Source organism: Bactrocera neohumeralis, chromosome 4, assembly GCF_024586455.1.
Source record: "Bactrocera neohumeralis isolate Rockhampton chromosome 4, APGP_CSIRO_Bneo_wtdbg2-racon-allhic-juicebox.fasta_v2, whole genome shotgun sequence".
Lineage (NCBI taxonomy): Eukaryota > Metazoa > Arthropoda > Insecta > Diptera > Tephritidae > Bactrocera > Bactrocera neohumeralis.
Genome location: NC_065921.1, coordinates 11,372,270 through 11,393,513, shown reverse-complemented (window position 1 = coordinate 11,393,513; position 21,244 = coordinate 11,372,270). Strand labels below are relative to the sequence as shown.

Sequence of the window (21,244 nt, the reverse complement as noted above, 5' to 3'; positions counted from 1 at the left end):
CCCACCTAACTAATTTTAAAGTACTCTTTTAAACTTACATTTATAATTATTATACTTTTTATAAACTTTTAGTTAACTTTTTATGACAGTAATTATAATTTATGCAAACATACCAAAAATGTCGTCAATATTATTGATGAGACTGTTGAAAAACTCACGATCGCCGATTGCGCGCGACATTTTTGAAGATTTTATGACAAGCTTTTTAATCGAAAACTAACCAGTAATTAATAGAAAAGAGTAAACTTTTGCGTTAACGGGCGCCACTTTTACACTAATTACACAATAAACAGGGTAAACACTAGGCACGAATAAAGGCGGTCAACGCAATCAATTGTGACCCAGAAAAACCGCAGGCAGACGTGTGTTGACCACAACAGTAAATCAATGACTGGCAGCGGCGAAAGCACACGACTCTCCCATACAAATATGGTACATATACTATGTACATATGTACTACATATGTATAGGTAAGCACACGGCTAAAGTGACTACACAGTTACATATATGATTATATATATTTAAATAAATGGTTGGGTCTTTGGCTCTAATGTATGGCCGCTAGGGATTACGGTTTTAATAGTGAACCGCACAGGAGGCCCCATGACATTCAATATATATTTTAAAATCATTTTTAATTATTCTACTATTATTTACAATGGTATTTCTAATGATTTAGTATGCTTACTAAATAAAACTTTTTTATACACATCATAATTTAAAATTTTCTAACGAAATTCAAGCGATTCAAGAAAAGTCAGGCAACGTCAAACGTTTTAGTTTGTTAAAACAAATTGATAATTCACTTAACCCCTATCTACAAATTCTATTGGGTAGTCGAAAAAGTCTTTCATATTTTGTCAATAGATGTTATTGCAGTAGTATATCTCCAGTGGTACCAATCACTTGTATATATTGTTTCAAAGGTGAGGCTTCTTTTAACCAAAAAAAATTAAATTCGGGGAAGTTGAAAAAAAGTTACAGCTGTTCACAAATGAATGAAAATAATGAAAAAGTTCGCCATATTTTGAAATTTTTGTATAAAAAAGGGGAATGCCATGGAAGCTCCCACTGAAATTTGTGAAGTTTATGGACACGATGCTGTATCAGTTCGTTTAGCATATCAATGGTGTAGCTCAACAAATGGTCGCAAAGCCAGGATGGACGGCTCGAGTGTTAAGTGGGATTGGAAAGAAATCATACACTATGAGGTGCTCCAGCCTGGTCGAACGATTGATTCTGCAACGCTAAAGCACACACATCTTTCATGACTTGGCAAAAGCTGGGAGAGCTTGGCTGTGAAGTTTTGCTTCATCCACCATATAGCCCTGACCTTTCACAATCGGACTACAATTCGTTTCGGTCAATGAAGAACTCACTTAATGGAGTAAAGTTGGCTTCAAGAGAAGCCTGTGAAAATTACTAGCAGAATATTATCTCTAGCAGAAAAATGGCAAAAAGTGGTCGAAAAAAATGGTACATATTGGTTCATTCAAGTTCATTACAAATAAAAAAAAAATTAGTTGAAGTTTGATTAGAAATGCGAAAAGACTTTTTCGTCTACCCAATATGACTTGTCCAGAATTCGTTTCCGTACTCCTGAGAATGCTAAGTAATTTTTCAAAAATTATAAAACCGCCATTTAAAGCATTATCGTCTCAATTTTACTACAGAAAGTTGGAAAACAAAGTATAATCCTTACAAAAATATCTCGGAAAAGTTAATATAATTTCCTACAGGGCAAAAATTTGCACACATACAAACAAAAGTATCCGTCTTTATGTATAAACTTGTGCTAGCGATTCAGTCGGCAGCAATCGCTGCCTACAATGCCCTACACAACGTCAAAGGCTAATACAGAAAATGAGGCCGCAAGCGAAAGTAACCGTTGCAACCGCAAAACAAATAAAATTATTAATTTAAAATGAGCTAATGAAGTCTACCGTAAAGCCCACAAATCGACTGCTAGAACAAATTATAAGCTGTTATACTAGAAACGACAGCAGCGTGGTTAAGTGATGAAGGCGGATGTATTTGTGAATGTGTGTGTGAAACTATTGGAAAAACCCACATGTCAAGCGTGTTAAAAGGAATGTAAAGCAAATCAAGATGAGGTGTTCGAGAACTACTTTTCGCCTCGTTGAAATGGAAAGTCTAATAAGAAAGAAAAATATATTTACACAAGTGCGCAATTTCATGAACAAAGACACACATTTAAAATAAATAAAAATTAGAATAAAAAGGCATAAGGGCGCTAGGTAGCGGCTAAGCAAAGCTCACGCTGCTACTTTTGTTTCTATAGCCTTAGTGTAGCTACAACAGCAATGCATGATTTTTATTTATTTTTTATTTAATGTATTGAAGATAAAGAAACGGCGCCTTACCTTGATCATTAAGCAGTTCATCTTCCAGCTCTTCAGCGCCAAAATTGCTCAATAACTGTTTATAGTTGAGTATATCTTTGGCTTCGTCTTTATTTTGATAGAACTCTGGCGTGTGCCCAAGCTGCATGTTTATGGACGGTGGAAGATAATAGAGGGTAGTTTCATATGTACAGTTATTAACAGATTTAAACGCTATTAATAGACTATTGATTTTCATGATGCTGATTTTTGTATGCTAAATAATACTTTTAAATTGGTAATTACTGCTGATTGTTACTCATACGACGTGTTGTACCTATATTGGCAAGATATAAATTGAATTAATAAATAGCTGTTCCCGAGAATACTATAAAAATTGATAAATTGGTTAAATAAAAGCAGAATAGAGCATTTTTGAAAGGCAAATTAAACTATAATACCGTTCACAGCTACATTTCATAAGCATAAGAAGGTAAACAAATATCTATTGCTTGATTTTGATCGACCAGTTTGTGCGGCAGCTAATGATATAGTAGTCCGATCTGAACAATTTTTTCCGAGGTTGTACCACTGCTTTGAATAACCATCTATGTCAATTTTCGATAACAAGCAGTCAAATAAAAAGCTTTCTATACAATAACTTGAGTTTGATCGGGCAGTTTCTAAGGCAGCTATATGCTAAAGTGGTCTGATCTCAACAATTTTTTCGGAGGTTGTAGTGCTGCCTTGAGTAACAATCCGTACCAATTTTCGTGAAGATATTTTGTCAAACAAAAAGCTTTCTATACAAGAACTTTGAGTTTGATCAATCAGTTTGTATGACAGCTATAGGCTATAGTGGTTTGATCTGAACCTTTTTTTCGGATGTTATAGCACTGCCTTAGGTAACAATCTATGCAAATTTTCGTGAAGATATTTTGTCAAACAAAAAATTTTTCTATATAAGAACCTTGAGTTTGATCGGAAAGTTTTTATGGCAGCTATGCCCTAGTGGTCTTATTCAAAATTTAGAAATCAATCAATAAATTGCTTAAATCATGATCTCTTCATTTATTATCTTACCTCAGCCTTTATGCATTTGCTCGATCTATACTTCTTTATTTTAAATGTGAAGTCAACTTAAAGCTGAAGCCATGGCGCATGAGTAACAATTCAGGATTACACAAGTATGCATATGAATTTAAAAACTCAATTAAATAAGCACTTTGATTAGATAGCTGAATGCATACAAATTATTTCAGTAAATTTTTGAAACCCTCTCTTCCGGTTTTCTCGAATATCGTTCATCATACGAACAGTAACATTAGCTTTTCAGCACAATAAATTAAAAAATTCGCCACTAACCTTATCCAAAGCTTTGCTGTTGGCACCGAGCTGTGTGAGTACATTGTAAAAGTGTCCATTATCATTAATTGTGGCGGCATAATGTAGTGCTGTACGTCCATCATTGTCGGTGATTGTGGTGGTTTCTGGAAAGCGTGCCGCCAAATACCGCACAATATCTGTGTGAGAAGATAACAAGTGAAAAATTAAAAGCCATTAATTAGATAAATTAAATATGTTTCTATATATGAAAAACTGCATACGGTTGGGAGTGCGTGAGTTAGAAAAGTTATATTTGGGTCATTTTTTAGTTAAAATCAATAATTGTCTGTATGCAGCGTAATACCTTCATAGTATATACTATATATGTATGTATATGTAAGTAAGTAAGTAGGATCCATTTGGAAGAATGTCGATAATAAGCACACATGTGTATACTACATAATTTAAAATGAGAGTAGCATTTTTAAAAAGATTCAAATCAATAGAATTTGTTTTTAGCACGGAATGCAATGATGTTGTAGGTATATACTAAGGAAATGGGCTCTAAAAGACCAGTGCGACCTTTATCACACATTTTAACACTTTAAACAAAACCTAACATAATAAAACTACCAAAGAAAACAGCCTAAGCTTGGTGGGGAAGGTTGGTGAAGAGGTTTGCTGTCGGGAACGCTCTTTCAACTCCAGTTTCAGACTTCCTGACTATTGCAGTGTCTTGCAAGCTGCGGTTGTAGCCATCAAGGTTGCAGTAGATTTGCTGCTCCGGAATACGGCCTCCTTTAGAGAAGTGACCAATTCACTCAGATAGCAGAGCGGCGATACTAGCTTTGAAATCATTTACAGTGCGTTCAGGGTTAGTCGCGGAGTGCCTTACCGGAATCGCAGGTAATTGCAAAGCTGATGAAGGTCGGTGCTCCCGTATCCCCTTATATTCTACTACTGGATAGCAGAGGTTCACGGAATTGGCCAGCGCTGTGCCACAATCGGTAATTGTGCAGTCGCAAAAGCCTTTGGGCCCAAGATTGATCGCAGAAGATTAAGTGATCTCTTTGCCCTCAGTAAGGTTGACCTCTCCTTGGTTGTGGGCCTTTTAACAGGCCATTGCCTTTTTTTCGATCATGCTGTAAGGTTGGAAACCTTACCAGACGCCGTTTGCAGAAAGTGTTTGGAAGACGATGAGTTAGAAAAAACTCAAAACTTCTTTCTTGATTGTCGCACGTTTGGGAGCTCAAGACTTAAATACTTGGGCACGCATACCTTCAGACTGGCGGGAGTTAAAATTTAGCGTCTTTGCAATTTTTTATTGGCTACTAAGCGTTTTGCCAATATATTAGTATAACAGTCCGCGTTCGATTATCGATCAGTCATCTAACCTAACCTAACCTATTAACCAATTCTACTAGCCCTATTATAAAATATCTTCATGCGAATGGCATAGAAAAGAAAAAGATAAAATATTGTAAATAACATTTTTTTAATCTAAGTAAGAAATAAATTGGTTGTTTTCTTTCCTTTTGTAGTTAAGTATTTTTAATAAACAAATATGTTAAATTATTATTATTAATGCATTGCAAAAAAAAGTTTAAAGTCTAGCGAAGTTTTCTTCAAAACCAGTCCATACGTATAGAGTGACTCACCTGTATTACCGAAAAGTACGGCCACATGCAATGGTGTTGCACCATTAGGTGATATATCATCCTTAGCAATGGCAAACTTTCGACGATCCAAAGCTTGTTGCAAGGCCAACAGGCTACCTTCGCGAGCCGCTTCATGCACACGGCGAATTTTACTCTAATGCGGAAAAACAAATAAAATTTTAGAAATTATTAAATAAAAGTTTTTTAAATACAAAAATATAAAATAATACTAATAATACTAATAATTCTTAGAAAAAAAAATATAATTTTTTCATTTCATTTTTTTTTTAATTTTTTAGATAAATATAAAAAAAAATTTTAGAATCAAAAATCCTCTACACTCACCATATAGTTGGGCACATTACTAAGGAACGCCTGTATGTCCGGATTGTGTGAGTGCATATTCACCAGCTTCTTACCATCACCATTGAGCACAATCTGCGCCAATTGTTCCATGTCACCGGCCTCGATGGCTTCACGTATATCTGACTGCTTGTGTTGTAACACCGGTTTTAGTAAGTAAGCACAGAAGTTGGATTAAAATTTATTACAACAACAAAACACACATAAAAACTCGCACACATAAAAACAACCAAGACTACCGAAGAAAACCCAAAAAATCAAATTAACAAAATAGTTTATTAACAATTAAATTTATTAATTAAATAGCACAACACCTTTTTTTGCACAAAACAACAACACTCAACTACTTTCAAACTGAAGAGAAACAAAAAAATAAAAGAAAATAATTAAATTATAACGGATAATGAATAAAGACTTCACAGCAATTAACTTGTATGCTTAGCGTTAATACTTCGTGTACATAAGCAGCGGATTGCGACTGAACTCTATTATCCTCCGACGCGCCAGTCACGAAGCCTTCAATGGCCAGCGATGAGGTCGGCGAACTGGCGCCATCACCGTTATCATATTTCGCTTCATTGTGATTCTCATCCAACTTATCGGCTGTTTGTGGTTCTGTAACTACTTGTACCTCGTCGTCGTTTTCGTCGGCTTCAGACTCGGCTTCGTGCTCGGATGCGGTATCGACTGCGGGTTCATTATCCGATTCGTAACCGTTATTAGTTTCATTTTCACTGTCGGTTGCTGCTTCGTTTTCGTTTTCATGCTCGTCCTTTTGCTAAGTGAAAAATGTTCGTTGGTCACAAAAGGCTTCGGATTTTAATCTAACAAACACTCCTAGTACATATGCTACAAATTTTGTTTCTTTTTTTTTGGAAAATAATTAAAACTCTACGAAATACGGTACAGCTTTTGCGCTACTTTTTGTTGACGAATAGAAGAAATAAAACAATAACAACTAACTACGGTGCTAAATAAGAAAAAGGATTTTTTTGTGTTTGAGCACGAAAAATTTGATTTTGAAGGAACTACAACTAATCTAAAGGTGTATCTGATGTTAACTTAAATTTTTAAACAAATTTAAGAAACCTTAGCACTTAATGAAGAAGAACTTTAATCAATCACAAATCTACAGAAGAAAATAATAGTAAATCCCTACATCTCGAACCGATTTCGACCAAGCATTGCAAAACCATGTCGCTGACAGTATGACTAATGAGAACGACCAATATCTACAGTAACAAAGCACAAATGAGTTATAATGAAATGATCTCCACTGATTTTATGGTCAAACTAATCGACCTACTGAGCGTACTATTCGCTACACCATCACCCATCTTTAGACCCAGCAATCACTATTGGATCATATTCAACCGAATAGACCATGTCCAGCACGCAGTGAAGAAAATATAGAAGCCGTAGCTAAGAGTGTACACGAAGACCGTGGAGAGTCGATTCGGTGCAGTTCGCAGTAACTCGGATTGACGTATGGAAGGACTTGGCGCATTTTACGTTGAGATCTTAAATTGAAAGCGAACAAAATACTGCTTGTTCTAGAACTGAAACCGCTCAACCTTCCCAAGCGGCATCACTTCTCTCTATGGGCTCTCGAAAAGTTCCAAGAAGATCCGATGATTTCGAGACAAATTCCGATCAGCGATGAGGCCCATTTCTGTTTCAATGGGTGTTTAAACAAACAAAATTGGCGCATTTGGGGCCAAAAGCAATCTGAAGAGATTCAAAAGCTGTCATTTCATCCAGAAAAATGGTATGGTTTGTAGGCCGATATATTTCTTCAAAAATGATGCCGGCAAGAACGTAACCGTCAATGACGACTGTTACCACGCCATAATAGCCGACTACTATGTAGATGCTTGAAATTGATGATCGTGATCTCGGCGCCATTTGGTTTCAATAAGACGGCCCACTTCCCACACATCGCAGCAGTCAATGGATTTATTGAGAGAACACTTCGATGAAAGATAATCTTCTCCAAAAATAAATGTTAAAGGATGTTCTTTCGAATGATAATAAACATTATCATAAGATTCTAAGTTTCTATGTTTTTTCTAAAAAAAAGAAGTAGGGAGCCTCGAAATGGATCATCTTTTATCAGCTTTTAAAATATTTTAGTTGTTTAGGTAAGCAGATTTAGCTCTCGAAACTTTCTTGATTTTTCTGGTTCGGCCGTATGTATCAGGATTGCCAATAGTGTAATTAGATCAGGAAGAAGGTAATCGTTGGATTATTATTACTATGAAACTTTGGAACTCAAAGGTCAGAATAAGCTTTAAATACGCCAGTATTAACCTTTAATCCCTTTCTTTTCTTTATCAGTCCTAAGATATCATTATACATGTAACACTTCGTCTTTATTTCTATAAAATATTACCATTACTACATTAAACTGTATATTTTCATTTTAAAAAATCGAACTAATTTACTGCAAATAAAAAGCCATTTAGATGTATTACCAACAGATAACCGCGCTTGTAATATTATAATGCTCGAAGTTTAAAAATGCCCGCCTTTCCTTTCCACCATTATACATCACATTACAGACAGAAAATAACAATGAGAAATAATGCATTTAATTCAAATAGTGTTTTTTAAACCCATTTATTCCAATATCAACAAAATAAATCAAACACCAAAAGGAAATTGTACGCCATAAATGCAGCAACCATTGGTAATCAACCTGTGTTCGTGTAGATGTAAAGCGATGAGCTAATTTACAACTTCCTCAACTGGTGGAAGATCGAACACTTTTGATAAATTGGCGCAATGCAACACATGTTACGAGAAACAGCTGCAACGGAAGTGTCAATGACGGAGGCAACTGCATGTTGTAACGGTAAATGCAATAAGGCAGCACTACCGACATATTTGCTGACATGCCAAATCGCACTCCGGAAACGACGAATGCAAAAATAGCTACAAATATTTTGACATTTGCATGTTTGTTTGCCTTTCGTCACGATATTCTCATGGGAAGGAAGTGCCAGGCAGATAATATATATCAATATGAATATTTCTGCTGTAAGAATTGAGAAAAAATATAGATTGTAGAGACAAGTAATCTTTTTTAAATTACCGACCATCGTTTTGTGAAAATATTATATAAATTTTTCTCATATTTTTAGGATAGCTTTTTGATAATAGATCGCCATAATTTTTGGGATACACAGTTCATAAGTGCTGAGTACTGGTACTGTATATTAGTATATAATTCTGACTTTTTTATGTAAACTAAAAACGATTAATTTTCACTTGCTTCTAAAATAAAAGTGTCTAGAGGTCACTTAAGTGATATATTCGCTGGCCTATTTTTAGCTTTTCGGCAAATAATGTCATTTTACAACTTGTGATCGATTCGGTAATAATTGTGTTACCAAACACTTATCAGTTAAAGTTTTTGAATTCCTTTATTTATGTATTCTCTTACTTTGAAGAAAATTTGCTGACCCTAGAAAATTTCCTTTCATTAGTTTAAAAAAGTATTTCTTACAAACTTGCTCCGTCGTGCCAAACAATTATTGACCTAAGCCGTTCCTACGAGAGTCGAGTCTACGTAACCGGAACGGATCCGGATTTTTATCGAGCCAAGGACTGTCCCAACTTGACAGAATTCAGATTTCTGCCGCTACAAGAACAAAAATAACATTAATGGCTGAAGTTGTCCAATAACATAGTGTTAGCAAACTACAGAGCAGAGACTAAAAAGAAACTCAAACAAAATTTAAAATACCACATATTCATTACATGATATCTTAACATTCAGAGCCCTATTATCTAAGAGTAACATTTGTAACGAATTCTCTAACGGCAGATCACACTGGGACCTTTTCAATCATGTCTATTTTCAGGGAACGTCCTGTAGCCGCCACAAGTCTGCTAAAGCGGCTGTTTTCCACAACAGATAGTGGCAAAGGGTAGCAAGATCTGATGGCTGTCGGTTCTACATAACCTGTACCGAACCGAATCTTTTATCCGACCAAAGACTAATATCTCAGCAGTTTTGCTATCGGGCTGATTTCTGCTGCTACTAAGTATTGCAGGGTTTGTTCAGATGTAATAGGACTGATTTCTATCCACCGCAACTGTATTTCGGAGCGTGCGCGCACCGACAGGATTCGGTAGAGGGCGTTCCTAGCTAACGAACGAGCACCTGGAGAGTCAAGACAAACCATTCCGCGATGTGTTTCTGTGAGTGGTGCAAGCCGAAAATGGAGCGTTCGTTAGAGTAGAGGTACTGCGACAGAAGCGTTTGATATGATCAAGCAGGCTTACCCAGATGTTGTTTTAGCAAGAAATGGTGTGTTTCGGTGGCACCGGACCTTTTTGGATGGCCGGAAGAGGTCGCTGATGAAGACCGGAAGCATGAGCAGATTCAAAGTGAAAACGATGCTCATTGTCTTTTTTGACATCAAAGGCATTGTTCACCATGAATTTGCTCCACCTAGACAAACCGTCAACGCCAAGTCTTATGTGGAAGTCCTCAAGAGATTCAAACGAAGGGTCAATCGGGTCACGACAACGCCCCGGCTCACACCGCCTTTCTTGTGAACAGCTACCTAACCTAGGGCCGCATCCCAACGCTTCCGCAGCCGCCCTACAGCTCAGATGTGGCACCCCGGACTTTTTTTGTTTCCTTGCCTGAAAAGGTCAATGAAAGGCAAGCATTTTGAGACGATATAGGGGGTCCAAGCAGCTTACACCTCGGCTCTCAAGACTATTTCGGAGAATGCCTTCCGTGACGCCTTCAATGCTTGGTAATTGCGCTGGCAGCGTTGCATCGATGCCGAAGGAGCCTAATTTGAAAGTTTTAAAGAATTGTATCGATTGTTTTAATAAATTTCTTTAAATCGACTCAGTCCTTACTCTTTTCGGAAAAAATCTGTAAGTCTAGTTAACCCCTAGTTCCAAGTCCCTAAACTAAGAAATACGATGAAACTCACTAAACACAAGAAGCTCATACGACCTCTTATGATTTTTTCCAACTCAAATGACTCAAATGATTTTCCAAAATGTGGATGACGAGGTTTGCTCCTAGTTGCCTAGCACTCTAACGAATTACGTAAGCATCTTATTCTTTTACAACTTTACGAATTCAAAAATTATTGTAAATATAGATAAACCAAGCACTACTTTAAACTCGTATAATATGTGCAAAGCATGTCCAGTCGTTTCTAAAATTTCAAACCTCCTTTTCAAGTGTTGATTATACTTTTTATCAAGTAATATGAAAGAATCTATACGCCCAAAATCAGCACCATAAACAACAATCGTGGTCTCATCTAGACTCTCACTATGAATAAGAGATCAATAAAGGCATGAAAATAAATACCGCAATTACACAAAAGGTTACGTTCAGAATAGGATTTCAAAAGGTTGCTTTTCCAAAATCTTTATAAATTTACTGCAACTCTACGTTCTAAATGAATAATTTACACAAATTCAAACTACAATCCTCACTTAATCTTGGCCACCTCTTTACCTCTAACATCATAGATGAAAGACGAAGATACTCACACAAGGAAGAAGAGAAGAACTATATTTGTGCAAATTAAGTATAGAAAAGATTCATAGCTATTTAATTAGTAATGCTAAACTAACAAGGAGTGTAGTCTACAGGATAAGTGATCTTTACACAATTACAAAACACTTTCAATTTAGTTTAAACGTTTACATATATTAATAATTCGCACGTACATAGTATAGGTATTTGTATTATCTTACATAATTTTTTAAAAGTGTGAGTGTTAATATCGATTTTAGAGATACATACTTCAAAGTATTGCCAATAGTTTAACTAACCGCTACCACTTTTACAAACACATACATAAATAAGTCCAATTATTGTGTGTTAAATTTTGCAAAATATTTATTTTTATAAATAGATTCGGTACAATAGTTAGTCCATGGGATAGTTAGAGTAGTGCATTGGCTACTACAGTACGTATACACATAATTAGCTATATTTCTGGTTACAGCAGCGTACATCACAAGAACTATTACAGTTGGTTTTTGCTTTTATTTTGCATTCCTCAATTAGTGATTAAAAACATTTATGTATTTTTTTTTTTTTTGTTATTCAAGGATGTCAATAATTTAGAGAATTTTTTCCGCAACGATTTTTTTAGTCACTTTAGACGTTCTCGTAAAAGACTACAACATTTTCATAAAATTGCTTGACGAAATTTATTTAAATTTCACAAAATATCTTCTCGTGGGTGCTCTTTTTAATGCTTCGTGGATTTTATGTTTTTCAAAAGATTTTCTTGGTTAAACTTGTAATTGTTGTGTCATTAGAGCATGCCATATTGTACCTCGTCTTCGTCGTCTTCATCATATTCGCCATCACTTTCGTTTTCTCCCTCCACCAACGCATCGGTCTTCTTCTTCCCACTACCACTTCGCTTTGCACTGCCATTTCTCTTGCCTCTACTCAATTTGGCTGTGGTCAAGCGTGGAATTTTTCCACCCACCTGCTCACCTTTGCTAATTGCATGCTCATCTATTGTTTCTAATTTCTCTTTGCTCATATTTTCGCCTGTTTCTTTGCAATATTGTTCGGAAGTGACTTCTAAGCCGCCATTTTGTGGCAACACTTTTTCTATTGAATCAGTTTCTGTTGTTGTTGTCTTTTCATTATTTTCTACAATTTCTTGTTTGGTTTTGTTACTCACTTCCTCTTCTTCAGTCTTATCGTTTGCATTAGGTGCTTCTTGTGTGCTTTTTTCTCCATCATTCTTTTCAGAGCTGCTTTCTGGAGAATCTTTCACTGTTGTGTCAGGCTGTACACTTTTAGTGTTGTCACCATTTGTTGTGTCTTTATTTTCTTCGTCTTTTTCGATTTTGCTTTCATTGCTTTCTGAATTTATAACTTCATTTGCTTTCATTTCTTCTTTCTCATCACTCAAGTTAGTCTTTTCTTCTGCATTTTCCGTTGAATCCTTACTTTCTTTAGCTTCTATCGCCTCCAGCGCAATCTCTTTTTCATTTTCCGTCGCACTCTTTTCATCCTTTTCAATATTATCTTCTTTATATTCTAGCGAAACATGTTCTAGGGTTTCTTTTGCTTCATCCTTCTCTGTTTCTTTGTCTTTCTGAACCTCTTCATCATTGTCTTTACTTTCATCTTCTTCAATGACACTTTTGCTTGTTGTTTCCTCTCTTTCATTTCCATTATCTAATATCTCTGTCTCACTTACTTTTATATCGCTATCACTTTCTTTGTTTTTTCCATTTAAGCTTTTATTTTTATCTTCATTTTCTTCTCTTTCTTTTTTTAATTCCTCTAATACTTCCTTTTTAGTATCTACGTCTTCACTTACTTCCTTTACTATATCCTTGACTGCTTCTGTTGTATCGGCCGGTGCTGTCTCATCAACTGCGTTATTAACGTTTAGTTCCAACTCATTTACTTCTGATTCGCTTTTATGATCTGCAACTTGCTCACCAACTTGCTGTACTTCTGCAGCTTTATTCTCTTCCTCATCGCCGTTCGTTGCTTCCGCTTGCGCTTCTTTTTGCTGTTGCTCTTCCTCACCCATTGGTGTCTGTTCCTTGTATTCTTCGGTATGCGCGTCTCCACTCTCAATATGCGGTTCTATCGACAGATCAGAGACCTTTGTATCTTCAATTTTCCCCTCAGTGTTTGTAGTTTCGCTTTCTATTTCATTTTCTTTAACCTCATTTTCTTTTGTTTCATCTTCCGTATTGACTATATCTTTCTTTTCGGCTGTTTTTGGTTTATCTTCATCTTTCATTTCGTCTTTCTCCTTCACGTTCGATTCATTCTCTTTTGTTTCATCTTCTGTATTATCTACAACTTCGGCGGTTTTTGGTTGCTCTTCATCTTTCACATCATCTACCTCCTTCACGTTAGATTCACTCTCTTCGTTAGTTATATCTTCACTTTCTTCTTTTCTCTCTTCAACCTTTTCTGTCTCTCCGCTCTCCTCAATTTTTGTCCCATTTTCAGCAATCTCGCTCTCTGCTGTATCCTTGTTATCGTTCACAGCTGTTGACGCTGCCTCGCTCTCTTTCTGCTCCGCATGCTCTTCGTTCCCATTTGTTTTAGTTGTTGTTGTGTGATTTAAAGCTTTCATATTAGTCTGCAAAAGTAAACAATTGTCGACTGATATCTTTCTGTATGTTTGAGTTCAAAAAAGCAAAAATTTTTTCTTGCAACTTTTTTCAAAATTCAAAAATAATTTGTTTTTTTTTTTTAATGGTAAATAAATCAGCACAAAAATCGAAACTAAATTATAATGAGCTTAAGTTAACAGATAAAGTTATGGACTGTTGTGTTTTAAGCCGCTGACAGAGCAGTAAACAAAATATAAAAGTATTGAACAAACGCAAAAATTTTGTCAGTGTATATTTTCAAAAACATGTATTTTTAAAAAATTAACGAAAACATCGGAAATTCGAAAGACGCATCAATGCCGACAATGGCTTACTTTTGAGAGTTGGAAAATAGTCACTAATTATTGGCTACTCATCGTTCTCTAATTTCCTCTACTAAAAAAGCATTTTTGAAAAAAAAAATCTGCCAATCCAACAATATTTTTTTTTACAATTTCAGTAAATAAAAAGTTCAGTGAAGCATCCAACAATTTGCGCATACTAAACTACAAGCGATAATCTACCAAAGCGACAACAAGCATAAACTAATTTAGCTTTCACTATTTTTTTTTTTTGTATTTACAGCGTTCAAAAGCGCTTGCAACTTTCGAAAGCTTTAAGCTTTAGTAAACAGGGTGCATGTTGAATAAACATTCGAAAGTAGTTGACATTCGGTGTGTACGTGATAAAACAAATGTAGTTATGTTGTTACAACGGGATGGGTGCTTAGCGAAAATGTGCAACTCACCTCCGCTTCTGTGGCTTCTACCTCTGGATTGGCCTGAGCATCGGCTTCGACGTCAGCCTTAATATCAGCACCAACATCAGCCTGAGCTTCTGCCTCAGCATCTGCATCCACAGCAGCTTCAGCTTTAGCTGCCTCAGTGTCCTCGACTTCGACATCTACCTCAGCTCCGTCATGCCCATTGACGTCGTTTGTTTCTGCCGCACCATTTGTCAGTGCTGGCTCTTCTTCGCCACCCTCCTCTGCACCATTTGCTGCTTCTTCGTCATCTTCTGCTGGCGTTTGTGGTGCTGAGTCATCACCATTGCCGTTGGTTATAGCTGCGGTTTGCGGCTCCTCGTCCGTTGCGCTTACGCTTTATGATTAAATGTTGTTTTTGTGGTGTGACGCAAAATGTTTGAGTTTGAATTTGTGTCAACGGTGTTGTGTATGAGTTGGTTTTTGAGAAAACGGTTATTTGTTATACAAAAAATGGTCAAAAAGCTCTACACAAAAAACATAATATTTATAAAAAAATACATATTTATGTAATTTTTAATTCAACTTTTAGCTGAAAAGCACTTTGTGGCACTTCAAAAATATTTTACTATGTGTAAATATGTTTAATGAAAGCTCTCTATTAACTATAGCATTCAATTTTTGTATAGTAAATTGTATTTTTATTATCTTAAAAAATCTGGCATGCAAGAAAAAGTTAATATTTGGAATTCCTTTGGCTGTTTTATATTTTTTAATATTTTTGGTGGCGTTGCTATTAAAAGTTACTTTTTTTAAATTAATATAAATTAAATTTAAATTATTATAAATTTTTTAAAACAAAAAAACACATCAAATAAAACTCAGATATAAAGTCTTATAACACAAAATTTCAACAAATTTAGCTTCCGCTTATCTCCTGTTTGAGAGCTTGGTTCTTAAAAGAAAGCAAGTACTAATGGAGGGTTTCCAGTAGCCAATGCCTTTATGTCCTGTACGACTTTATCAAAAAACACCTTGAAGCCTCGACGTATTGACACATTGAAGATATATATTTCTTTATAATATTATAATAACTACCTCTTTCATTTAAGGGAAAGTTCAATTTTTATATCATTATTATACTAAGTTCTTCTTTGAGAGTCTTGTTCAGACACATTGTTAAGTTCTTGTCAAATTTTCGTTCCTTATACAAAGGATAACTTGAAGACTTTTTGGGATAACAAAAAACTACAGATAATGAATCTAAACTTTTATGTGTCCTCAAGGCAATCAACATTAATTGTGTAGTTGGCTTCCAATATAACTGGTTCTAATCGCTAAAGGAAAAGATTTCTAGTTTCAACTTCGCAAATGCTCAATAATATTTAAGAAGGTTTAAGACGCTTACGTCACGTTTTTTTTCCAAACAACTTTTAACATTTTCAAGCCAGTATGGCCGCCAGGGTTTTTGTCCTTTTTGACCTCTTTAATGATGTCCTTCGAATATTGGATTCTGAGCAATTTTTGGCCGTCAGACAATTTGTGGGGAACAAACCGTGCACACACCTTTCGTAAGCCCAAGTGTTTGATCAAAATGACATTTCTACAGTCTTCTCAATCTATTAAACCCATTTTTCGGGCGTATGTCGCCTTCAAACAGTGACCAGTTAGTATTCCGATCATACTCCTGCAGTCTTCTATCGAGTGCCAATAGGCTAGACGAATTCCGTCACCAACAGACAATTTTCTTCGGAGATCCTCCTGTTGATCGGCTACGGGATCAAATGAATACAAAATTTCTCACAATGAGTCGCCCATTATTACATTACATTAAATTATGTAAATGAACATTTTTCGATTTATTTTTTGAATATAACGCCTCTTCGAAAAAAAATCACAAAATATGACTCCAAACAAATATAATTTCCTTGAAGCCAAAACTGCTCGTCACTCAAAGTATGCCGATTTATGTTGGTCTAGGTTAAAATATTCCAAATTGATTTTTGTAACTTTTATAAAAATTGTGTCTTTGCTTCTAACCCTAAATTTATAATTTTCATAAAAGCTAGACATAATAATTAAAAAAATAAAATAAAAAGTTAAATAAAACAATTTTAAAATAAATGTTAAATGTTGTATATTTGTTTTTTTATTTCATTATTAAAATATGTGCTCTGAATAACACAATATTCAAAATTATTCTTAAAATTATAACTACTAATCGAATATCTTCAAATTTTTTGTGCACCAAATTCCAAAAATTAACATTTTTTGCCAAGAGCAACTCAATACTCTAACAACTACCACTACAACTACCAACTCACTACGCAAGCAACACAGATACTCACCCATCATTCAAGTCCACCTCGGATGTATTTTCAATACTGTCGTCAGTGTTGCGACCATGAAAACCATTCGTATCTGGTATTTTAATATCTAATTTCTGTTAGAAAAAGAACGAACACAAACCGGATGGGTGGCGGAATAGGATAGGGAGTGGGGGTAAACGAAAGAAACAGAACGCAAATGCGTACATGCATAAATACATAAATACACACATCATAATTATTGACAAATCTAGAAAACTTGTTTAAGGATAAATCTCATAACGCAATCAACGACAGCTGACAATCAAAGAACTCACCTTGCCACCATCGCCGATATCTTCGCTCAGCGCCTCCCAGTCGGTGGCGACATCTGGTGAGACACGTGGCGCCTCCGGCACATAAACCAAGAAGGCACGCTCGATTTCGTGCGGCTTGTGGCGATAGTAAGTAGGCGATTTCATTTTCTAAAAATAACAAAAATAGAAATGTCAAAAAAAGAAGAAGAAGAGTGAATTTTTAGAGTATACACAATTTCATTTGAATGTGATTGCAATTTTATTTTCAATTACAACACGACACTTTGACGCATGGCACGCAATTGTAGAAAAATTACCGATATGATATGATATTATGTGAAACAATAACAAAAACAGCAATCATGTTTTAAACGCTTTACACTTACATAATCCAAGGCCTCCTCATCGCAGCCGGCCTCCGTGAGCAGCGTATAGCAGCGCATGTTATTCTTGTGACTTGCCGCCCAATGTAACGGGGTTTTGCCCGTTATATCCGTTTCGGCAGCGCCATCCGGCCAAATGCCAATCAAATACTCGAGTATTTTGGTATGACCCAGACCCGCCGCTTTGTGTATAAGATTCAGGCCGTTCGCATCGCGACAGGTAATGAGTGCCGGTGGCACCGGTGACTCCATTTTCGCCTGCAACGTCTCCAAATTATTGTCGATGACGGCTTGATGTACGTCCTTGATCGAATTCTAAAAATATTTGCAGTGCGAAATATGATTTCAATGCAAAAATAAAAAATATGTTTGTTTATTAGCTTTGCTTTTTGGCAAATCTTAGCTTTCACTGCAATTATTGGCCAATCTTACTCACCATCACATATGGCACCGCTGCCAAGAAGCGCTTGACACGCGGATTTGTGCTCGCCTGCTGGCACAGTCGACTGCCCTGCCCGGCCCAAAGGATGCGTGTCAGCTTGCCAATATCCTTTTCGTGCATCCATATTCTTATGGTGGATAGTTTGACTGAGAAATCTGTGAAGTGAAAAAAGACAGCTGCTTTTAAGGTGTGTAAAAATTCAATTAACCCTGCACTTTGGTAATAGAACTTTGGCACACAATTTTTTGTTGTTTCGTAACTAAAGTACTTTTCTCATTAAAGTTTCAGTGCTACCCTGCCCCGATTTGTAACCGTATCCGCTTAGCGTGTTGACATGCTATTTGAGTAGTATATTTTCGTAAGGCGAGTGCTGTTCTGGTAATAGTCTTTTAACCGTTTTAAATGTTGTTAAATTATTGTCGAGTGTATTCTTCATTTATGTGTATAGAAGACTTTGCTGGTTTTGTTGTTAGGTGCGCTGTAGCGCATAGGAATGTGAAGTCAGCTAAGATTATAGAATAAATAATTTTAAAATTTTCTCCCTAAAATTCTTCAAAAAAAATAAATTTATTGAAAATTTTGCTTTTTCAGTTCAATTCATTCTAAACACTAGGGATTTTTTTAGGACTGATACTGCTTAATTTTAAATTTAATAATAATAATAATTTGGTAATGCCTCTGCAAAAATGATCCTAAGACACATATGTAATTCAGAAATACCTTAAAAAAATTATTCTAAGACATCTTCACACATATTTCTAAAAGTTTTGAAAGTCTTAAGCCCACCCTAATGTTTTTATTAGTTGTTGACGTGGTTCTATATTTTATTTTTGCTGAATTGTCACAAACTTTATTTTTTTATTGCAATTTCTTAATTTTTTTTATGAAATTAATTTTAGAAAATTGTAAGATGAAGGCACATGAGTTTATTTTTTATCTCAATTGGCGTATGACATCACTTGCTTTAGATAATTATTAAACGCAGCTGATTTTTACATGTTGTTGATTCTTTAGAAAAAAAACTAGATTTTCGGCAAATCCACTTTTACTTTAACGTAAATGTTACTCATACGCCATGTCGTCAGATTTGGTATAAAATTCCTGAGCATATAAAAAGTCAATTAATGTTGCGTATACGCCATGTCGCCAAATTGTTATAAAATTTGCTATCAACCCAACATCTTCTTATGTTGCGTATACGCCATGACTAACATATGTAAAATGATTATATTTGCGGAAGTCACTTTGACGTATACGTCATGTAAAGCTAAAATAGATTTTTTTAAATAAATTTACTCAAATCTCTTAAGCATTAACTTATCTACACTTTCTGAACTAAAATTCCCAGAACACGAAGCGAATGAGATGAAATTTACATTCTTTATTCTCCGAAGTTAGACCTTCCCTCCATATCTACTAGCTATTTGGTCAACTTTCGAAGCTGGTTTGCGAAACAAAGCATATGCAGCTTATATATAGAGATTATATAGCTACTTATAATATTTTCGCAGAAACACATAAAAAGTTTTAGTTTGAGCTGAAGAGTACCCAATTACACTTTTCTTTCTATATCGCCCTGCACAGTATTTCATTCCTTGAATCAAAATCGTTTACTTTCTTTACAAAAAAACCTTTTCTCAACCCTAATGTAAGACACTACCTCATATTCGTACAGCTCAAGAAGATGCCACAAACACGCGCTGCCATTTAAATAATCGCATGCGATATCATACCACTTAACTCACGACCAACAGCTGAACTAATTGAATAATACAATTGGTTTATTAATTATTAACTTCTATATGATAACAATTGTCATATTTCACTTAGCATGTGAAAGTAAGGTTAATTAAACTATAAAACAAGAAACAATTGTTTAAAAACACACATAAGAGAAAACAACTAAAAGTACAGAAGCGTTAAAAATAAAAATATAAATAAATAATATAAATGTAAGTTCATCAATAAAAGATAATATATTTCTCGAGAAGTATTAATGTTAGTGATTTTGATCTCGGACCTTTTTTGTAGCAAATAAAGTTTCCTACAAGTTTGTCATGTGCATTTTTTCTATAGCTCTTGTCATTTACGAGATATATACACAAAAAGATGTGAATTTCGTGGAAAAATCAGGTTTAGAGCCCCGTACTACCTCGCCGGTGTGAGTTTCGACTTTGTTGCAATGGGCACTTTTGTAGAGTGTTCAATTCTGAGGAATATGTGTCTAAAGTCAAAGCGAGGCCTCTAGAAATTAAAAGATAAAAATCACGATTGTCGTGTATTCTCAATGGAAATTTTTTACATGCCTTGGTCTAGTCCTTAATGTTAATATTTTTTTAGAATATTTCCAAGGAAATTTCATGATGGGATTGAAAAAAAATTAATAACTAGTTCAAAAAAACAAAACACCCTAATTAATATAATGTATATATACAAAAATAAGTTGCAGCCGACTACCCAATATATATGTTACACCAAAAGGAAAGGTATGGCAGATAGTTGTAAATAATCTTATTTACTTAGAATGAAAAAAAAATTAGTAAGGTATTATTAATAAAATAATGACCTTTAATTATTAAAAGTAAAAAACAAGTAAATAAAAAGGAATTATGAAAATATGAATAATTTTTATTTATTATTTAAATATAATTAGCTTTAATGTTGTTTATGTAAACATACTATTGAATAATTTATGCGCGTATAAGTAGCCTTCTATTGTTGCTTGGGTGTGTGGGAAATCAATAATGTTGCTGCTTCTTGTGGAAATCAAGTTTATATAATGAAACTCTTTATTTTTTTGTTTTAGTTTATAAAAAACAAGTCTTCAAAGCTTTAGTGAAAGCTAATTTTAACTGCGATGAGTGAGAAAACACTGACTATTGTTCTAAGACAAAAACCACACTGAAGTGTATTTTAAACCTTTATATTGTAGTGGTTTATCTCTATAATTTTTTCCCCAGAGTTGTGCACTGCGTTTGGGACCCTCCACATAAAAATACTACCAAATAATAAGAAAATATCTCATCCGCGGCTGTGACCTTCTAAATTCGCCTATAATCACCTAAGCGATGTCTATGCCAATAAAGAAGAATTTTTTCAGAAGTCTAATCAAATAGATATTTATTTAATCAATTTTAAATTTCTTAGACTTTCATTGAATAGGTCCCAAAACTGGGAAAGTTTGCTTTTACAATACTATTTGTTCGTTATTAACTTTTATATATAATATAAAGAATAATTATTATTCACCAAAAAAAAAAAGAAATAGCAC

General features: G+C 34.9%; 1 protein-coding gene across 15 annotated transcripts in view; it reads right to left on the bottom strand.

Moving 5' to 3' along the window:
• LOC126756511 (arginine kinase-like) overlaps positions 1–21,244 on the bottom strand; it is a 55,417-nt gene that overhangs the window by 9,892 nt on the left and 24,281 nt on the right. For 3 of the 15 annotated variants that reach the window (XM_050469613.1, XM_050469614.1, XM_050469619.1), the window contains 11 exons: positions 17,968–18,128; positions 17,535–17,846; positions 17,170–17,316; positions 16,874–16,968; positions 14,571–14,922; positions 13,027–13,809; positions 6,120–6,467; positions 5,672–5,818; positions 5,327–5,480; positions 3,708–3,865; positions 2,385–2,505 (listed from right to left, as the gene is read on the bottom strand). In XM_050469613.1, the coding sequence (XP_050325570.1) occupies positions 2,385–2,505; positions 3,708–3,865; positions 5,327–5,480; positions 5,672–5,818; positions 6,120–6,467; positions 13,027–13,809; positions 14,571–14,922; positions 16,874–16,968; positions 17,170–17,316; positions 17,535–17,846; positions 17,968–18,128 (2,778 nt within the window). Of the gene's footprint in view, positions 1–113; positions 416–2,384; positions 2,506–3,707; positions 3,866–5,326; positions 5,481–5,671; positions 5,819–6,119; positions 6,468–12,018; positions 13,810–14,570; positions 14,923–16,873; positions 16,969–17,169; positions 17,317–17,534; positions 17,847–17,967; positions 18,129–21,244 lie in introns of those variants that run through there. The other 12 variants (XM_050469615.1, XM_050469620.1, XM_050469616.1 and 9 more) reach the window with 10 other exon arrangements.